Source organism: Benincasa hispida, chromosome 5 (genome assembly GCF_027475165.1).
Source record: "Benincasa hispida cultivar pf3 chromosome 5, pf3_genome.v1.1, whole genome shotgun sequence".
Taxonomy (NCBI): Eukaryota; Viridiplantae; Streptophyta; class Magnoliopsida; order Cucurbitales; family Cucurbitaceae; genus Benincasa; species Benincasa hispida.
Window position 1 is genome coordinate 65,012,441 of NC_143482.1, and position 7,551 is coordinate 65,019,991.

The 7,551-nt window shown below is 34.6% G+C and overlaps 1 protein-coding gene across 5 annotated transcripts; it reads right to left on the minus strand.

Annotated features, from left to right (window-relative positions):
* Nucleotides 1–3,717: 3,717 nt before the first annotated feature.
* On the minus strand, nucleotides 3,718–7,189 carry LOC120078273 (uncharacterized). Of its 5 annotated transcripts, none has more exons than XM_039032493.2 (4): nucleotides 6,909–7,189; nucleotides 5,429–6,359; nucleotides 4,126–5,340; nucleotides 3,718–4,024 (listed from the first exon to the last, which is right to left on the minus strand). In XM_039032493.2, the coding sequence occupies exons 2-4, from the start codon at nucleotides 6,347–6,349 to the stop codon at nucleotides 3,995–3,997; spliced, it is 2,166 nt and encodes a 721-aa protein (XP_038888421.1). In that variant the 5' UTR covers nucleotides 6,350–6,359; nucleotides 6,909–7,189; the 3' UTR covers nucleotides 3,718–3,994. The 5 variants fall into 5 exon arrangements, with proteins under 5 accessions (XP_038888421.1, XP_038888424.1, XP_038888422.1 ...); XM_039032496.2 differs by having other exon boundaries at nucleotides 5,459–6,359; nucleotides 6,909–7,118; XM_039032494.2 differs by having other exon boundaries at nucleotides 6,647–6,911.
* Between the last annotated feature and the right edge of the window lie 362 nt (nucleotides 7,190–7,551).

Sequence of the window (7,551 nt, forward strand, 5' to 3'; positions counted from 1 at the left end):
TACCCATCTTTGGCATCTAAGGTTAGGTCACATCAACATCAATAGGATTGAGAAGTTGGTGCAAAGTGGACTTCTAAAGAGTTTAGAAAAAAAACTCATTGTCTGTATGTGAATCATGCCTTGAAGGCAAGATGACTAAACGACCGTTTACTGGAAAAGGTTATAGAGCCAAGGAAGTCTTCGAGCTTGTATATTCAGACATATGTGGTCCGATGAATGTGAGAGCTCGAGGTGGATATGAATATTTCATCTCTTTCATAGATGATTATTCAAGGTTTGGGTATCTCTACCTAATGCAACGTAAGTTTGAAACTCTTGACAAGTTCAAGGAGTATAAGGCTAAAGTTGAAAACTTGTTAGGTAAGAAGATAAAAGCACTACGATCTGATCGTGGTGGAGAGTATATGGACCTCCAATTTCAGAACTATATGATAGAACATGAGATTGCGTCCCAACTCTTGGCCCTTGGTATACCTCAGCAGAATGGTGTATTTGAAAGGAGAAATGGAACTTTGTTGGACATTGATTGGTCTATGATGAGTTATACTCATCTTCCAGACTCATTTAGGGTTATGCAGTGCAGACTGCATGTTATATCCTGAACAACGTTCCCTCGAAAAGTATTTCTAAAACACCTTTTGAGTTATGGAGAGGTCGTAAAGGTAGTTGCTACTTCAGGATTTGGGGCTGTCCGGCATATATGCTAGCGACTAACCCAAAGAAGTTGGAATCGGGATCGAAGGTTTGCCACTTTGTAATCCAAACAATTCAAGATAATTAAATTAAAATTACTTGAAAATTCGAGACATCGCACTGCTGCTATGTTCCAATTTTCTCCACAAAAAAAAAAAAAAAAAAAAAAAAAGAATTTCTATATGAATAGTAGTTTTTTAAAATATTTATGAAGGTAACTATAGAAAGAATATGTTTTTTTTAACCGATGAAATACAAAGGTATTATGAATATTATAATAGAAAATAGATGTTCATTGTTTAGTATCCCAAAGGTCATGTGTCACCATTCATGTTGTTTATGTGTCATGTAGTTATTCATGTTTGGTCTCCATGTAAGTCTACATCCTACTTGTCACTTTGCCTATAAATAGTGGCATTTGGTGGATCTTAAGAACACACCTACAATGGTGAGAATTCCACTTCCATCAATTTTCATATTATCCAATTTCATGATTTTGGCTATTTTATGTTGTAGTTATTTTACTTTATTATTTTAGTTTTTATTTATTTATTATTATTATATAAAAATATTATTATATTATATTTTTCATATCCGTATTCCCATCGTGTTCCTCAATTTTCATAATAAAAAGTAAATTTTTACAGATAGTTTAGGTTTAGTTATTCATTTGCATCTCATATTTGATTTACAATTTTAGCCATTAAATTTTTAGAAAGAAAATACTCATTTGCACAATGCTCGCCAATTGCTAGAAGTTCATACCAACACTATATGATGTGATATATATTTTTAGTAGCTTAAATATGTTCATCACGCCTAAAACATAGTAGAAGATACTATTTTGTGGGCGTATTGAGTTGCTCTATTTTGAAGATTTATTAGTCATTTTTTAACTTACAAAATTGTATTTTATCGTCTCTATTAAATTCTAATAGTTTTGAGTTTTTATATTTTCAATTTTATGTATGATTAGTCCCAATCGATTATTATTAACTACGACAATTTAATAGCTACTTTGCATGTTTATTGTTTTAATTAAGAATTATATAAAGAATTATATAGCGAGCTAATTTTAGAGAAATTCAAGACTTTGCACATCTATTCATGAAAATAACCTAATGACTTATATTAAATACAAAATAAAAATTTCAAGAAGTTGAAACTGCCAAGTAGTCGAAGCATGTATTTTTTACCAATAAATCATTGAATTAAAATCTCTCACTTCTAAATGTGAACTAAAAATGAAAGACTGAAAACATTGAAACTCAAGTCTGTGAAAAGTAAGAAGACTAATCACATAAATCTAAAAACAAAGATATAAACTTATAATTGAACCTATTTTATTCTTAGTCTTAATCAATTTTGCTTTTTTATTTTCAATTATTTAATTCAAGTAGCATATGTCAATATGTCATGCTTGCTTCTTATGGTCAAAATAATAATAATAATAAAAAAAATAACAACAATGGTAGTAGTAGTAAAATGGGCCATTAATTAAATCGAGCCTACATTAGGCCTAGGTCGTTCACTGATTTATTTTTTTAGCTCAACAACACACGTGATGAGTAGAGATTCAAATTTCTAATATCTTAATAGATAGTATATATTTAAGTTAGATATACTTAGAAATTTCATATCACATCTGCTTTGACGTTAATGGTAATGATATTTATAATACATAGATAAATAGACATCATACATATGCACCCATAAAGATTGAGAATAAAATATATCATTTTTCATTAAAAAAAACAACAATAAGTTTGAAAAAGAAGTACTTCTGTTATAAGCTAAACTAAATTTAATCTTCCCTGTTCTAAAAAAAAGTATTTCATTAAAAAAAAATTGAATGATTACATAAATAACAATCAAGCTCTAAATATTAGCATTTACAAGGAAAAAATATTAAAGATATAGCACAAACTTATATTCATATATTTGAAAAGACTAAAAAATCCAAAACCCACTACCCCGAACCAACCCAAATGAAATCCAATCAATGATCGACCCAAATTTCTTCTTCAACTTTCGCTCCAAAACCACGTTTCATAAATTATCAACAAATGAAATGTCTCCACCTTCGTTTATTGTTGTTAACATGATAAATAGTAACATATCAGTGCTATCAATGATAATTATACTAACAGTGATAATATCTATCATTTGATAGCATGTTGTCAGTGATCTTACTAATATGATACTAGGCTTCCTTCTCCCCCTCTTTCTATTCGGCATTCTCTCCTCTCTCATAGTGAACAACGACCCTTTTCGATCAGCCACGAACAGATCTGAGACTCACGCTGAAGTTCACGTCAATCCTCCTACCCATTATTTTCCTTTTCAGTCGATGTATCACGAAGTATGCCCTTTTCAACCAATCATTTTCGAATTTTGGCCGTGGCGGCAGACATGAAGCACGGTGGACATGGAATTTCTGGACGATTTGAGTCATGATTGGATGAAATTCCGTCAGGAAAAATTGGAGGAAAGTGAGAGGAGGATGGTTGGGAGAGAAAAATCATGATGTTACACATGGAAGAAGAAGACGGTATAGACGAGGGCAAATTTGAAAAAGAGAAAAAAAATTATTAAGTAAACGGGTCAAATTGTGCCATATGTGCAATATTTGTATCCTTGCGCTACATTTGCTAATCTTAACCTTAATATTGCCACCCATTACCATTTTTCTAAAAAAATCCTCAATCATTTGGTAACATATTACTTTGACAATGGTTTCCATAAGACCAAACTTCTAACCGTAAAGAGTTATAAATATAGTGTATCTTCTCTTTACCTTTACATCCATATGTAATATTAATTTGCACTAGACATTAAGACAACATAGCCAACCAAATAATGTTTGTTGGATAGGAACCAAGTAATGCTTTAAAGTTTAAACGAATGAATTTGGAGAAACAAGATTTTGAAAAATCACATGTTAAGACAGCAGCACGTGAACATGAACGAGTGGCTCCACAAAGGACAGTTCCTTCGTTAAACATTTTGTACTATACTGGTATCTGTAAAAGTAATATATGGCTCCTTTATACTCTATATAAATCATGGATCATTATTGTTTCTTTACAGAAATGAGTAACATTTACAACATGCAACTGATCAGATTTGCCTACAAATTCCCATTTACAGTAATTTTTTACACTGGTTCTAAAACAAGCAAAGAAAGAAAAACATAAGCCTCAAGTGAGGATGATATCTTCAGGAACCTTAAAACCGATCAAACCCGGTTGGGAGTAAAGCAAACTCACAGCCAAGTGAAATTTGGAGATCTTCCATTATTCTAAACTTCAGGTATAGATGACAGCAGTTCCTGATGCAAAGAAAATTGTGAGCATTATAATTTACAACACTCGAGGCAGTTAACTAAACATGTTTCAAACGTCAGAGGCTGTTTTACTCTTACTCCATTACCTTTGAAAACTGCAGATGCGGATGGTTTATATTGGAACTTTTGACAGTAGAGTGTATCTTGCAATCGGGAGATGCCGCCATGGAAACAGGGTTAACTCGCATTGCAAAAGAAGACTGCAAAAATGAAGTGTTTTTTGAAGAAGTTGGCAGAGTACGTTTCAGCCAAGATTCTGATGGAGATTTTGGTGGTGGTGGAGCAAAAGGCAGCCGTGACCGTGAGTAGCCATTGTGAGAACCATCTTCATTACCTACCCTCTTGAGAAATTGATTTCTTGAATCCTTCTTTCCGTTGGTAGCACCTTCAGAAGTTCTCACATCAGGGGAGTCATCAACAGGACCAAGTTTTTCACCATCCAACTCCTGCTTCTTACCAAATTCTGGAACAACTATGTCATTCCCTTCGTAACTTGACTTCTCAGGTTGTTTCCTGTACAATGTAGTGTTATCTTTAGCAAGACCATTGGAATCGCCTCGGCTGCTTGGTTTTAAGGGAAATTGGTTTTCCAGATCAAACTTCTTGTTGTTAGCATATCGTGAGCTTGTCAACTTTGAAGCATCCTGAGCATGTTCTGGTTTGAACCTGGAGTAATTGGAATCCATTTTTACATCGAACAATGATTTATCCGAGCAAGTGTGCAAGCAGGAATCCACAGATTTCAAACTGCCAGGTCTCAGAATGTTTTTTTCACCTACAGCATTCAGATTCTTGACATCTAGGGTTGCAGAATCCAGTGTACACAGTTCTTTCATTTCGGTGCTTTGTATAAAATCATCATCAATCATATCTCCACCGTAACTTATTCCTTTCATATAAGAATTTGAACTTGAATGTGGAGATTTAATCTTATGAACAGAATCTATGTAGAGAGTTTTCTCAACAGGACTAGCTGAACCTGACTCGTCACTCAGTAATGCTTGAAAGCTATTTAGGCTTTTTCTACGTGGTTTGTCATATTCGTTTGTCGCAGAATTGGTAGCCTTTTCAGTGTAACCAAGAGAAGGATTTACATTGTCATGAACAGCTTGGGAAGGTTCATTTGTGTAGTTGGATATGCCCTCACTCTGCAAATGCCTGTATAAAGAAAATGTATCGCCCTCCTGAATATTAATTCTGCCATAGTTTTTGCTGGATTTCATTGCATTTTCTTCCAGATGCTGCTTGGTTATTCTTTGACCATGACTCGATCGTCTCTGATTTACAGCATCCTTGGAACTCTGTAGATTTTGAATAGTACAGATGCCACAGTTAGAAATTTGACATTGTCACAACGCAAACGAAAATAATAAGAGAAGAGAACGATACCCAAATTGAGCTATTACGAATTTTACGCACCGAAGTGGCTTGCATTCTCATTCCAGTCACTGGATTTAACAGGACAAACGAACCTTTTAAGCAACACCGAGGAAGAAAACCACATCCCCGAGTGGAAGCATATCCAGACTCATCATAATCATCATCTTCATCATCACTTTCTTCCCTGAATATTTCTTTTACATGTTTTGTCTGAACATGCAGGTTTGGCCGACTCTCCCTATCCCCATTTGTCACCAATTTTATTTCCCTTGGTCGCTCGACACTAACAGTTTGTTTCCTAATGGTATGTGGAGGTGTTTCTGATGCCATTGCCTTTGCTGCAGGCAGAAATCGGTCCATCATGAAATCACGAGTATGTGGATCCATGGAGGATGCCCCTGAAGATTTAATTTCTGAATCATCCAATCCACTCACTCCACTAATGCTACAATTCAAGAAGAAGGATTCGGATCGAGAAAATCTATCGTTTGCATCCTTGTAAACCTCTTCCTCTTCTTCTTCATCATCATTTCCTGACTTACAACTGGTCATCTCTTCAACTGCTTCTCTTGCATTTTCATCTAATGAAGCACTTACAGAAGTAGGGACTTCTTGATTTACTTTTTGGACCCTTCCGGGTGGGAGTTTTGGGACAAGTGGAGGCCGTTTGGAAATCTGAGTTTTCGTACTGCTTTCATCCTTGGGTTTACCTGGAGTTTGCTCCCATATAAAAGGAACAGTTCCAGGAATCCTCACCGGACCAGATTTCAAATCTGATTTATATACAGGAAGAGGAGGAATTTTGGGTTCGGGTCTACATTTTTCATTAGTCTCGGATGATGTTTCTGTAGATGTAAAACGTCTCACAGAAAGAAGAGGTTGATTAAAATCCAGCTGTTTCTCTTCCATCAAATTCCTTAATGAAATCATGTGGTTGTTCCTGAAGAAGACCACAGTTACATTAAAACGCTACACCAAAGTAACAAAGCTGTGTTGAAGGTGCTCAAAAACAACCCCAGCTAAGATCTTACACGAAAAAGTAAAGATTCGATAATGGAAAATAAATAGAAACAGAGGTTGAGGGGGGGAGATGATTTAATCATGACTCATTTCTAAAATAGGAATTCTAAACAAAATTTTACACGATGCTTGAAATTTGTATGATGCACGTCCATCACTAATTCGAAACCCATCAAAAACCCATTTCGAATAAAACATGGAACTCACTGAATCCTTCAATCAAACACCTGATATTCATTCTGCACGCACGCTTTGATAAACCCACTCAATAACTTAATGATCAAAATAGCAATCGCCCAGAAAATGAGATTTCGAATCAAGAATCAGATATACAATTTGAATTAGATATTTGATCCAGCTTCCACAAGAACAGTAACATCAAAAATAAAACGCCAGTTAACAAACAACCCCCACACTCTGTTCATAAATTTCGAATTGAAGAAGCTAAAGAACCGCAAAATAAACTAACCGCAATTACAGATGAAGATAGAGAAACCCCTTTTAAGTTTGCACCGACCCAAAAACCAGTTCGATCTACTCCTTGCAGACAGCGAACGAATGCAAGCTGTAATTGCAAAAGAAATGAGAGAGAGAGAGAGAGAGAGAGAGAGAGAGAGAGAGAGAGAACTTTTGTCCGAGAATCTGAACCGAACCATGCATGAAATTTTAAAAATCAGAGAGATGGTAATAAAGAGAAAGGGACATATAGAGAGAGAAAGTAGTATGTGGGTCAGTGTGGAACTTACGGGGGATGGCCATGGCAGAGTTGAATTAATACCCATATTTAATGGAAGAAGACAGTTTGTTCGTAAAAGAAGGAAATAAAGAAAGCTATAAATTTTTGTGTGGGGAAAGTGTTATTTTCAGTGTGAAATTGGTAAGGTCTCTGTTATGGTTTATACGTAAATTATAACGTCGGTTTGTCTATCGGACTAATTGTCTTAAATGCTTATAGTAAAATATCATTCTCTAGGATAAATTCTATCGTGGAGATATTTTATAATATTTATAAATAAATTGATTTACTTCTCTTCATTTGAAAATAATTTTTAAAGGGTCTAAAAGGTATTTTTAAAAGTTTAAATATTATTTCATGCTTTTTTTTATTATTA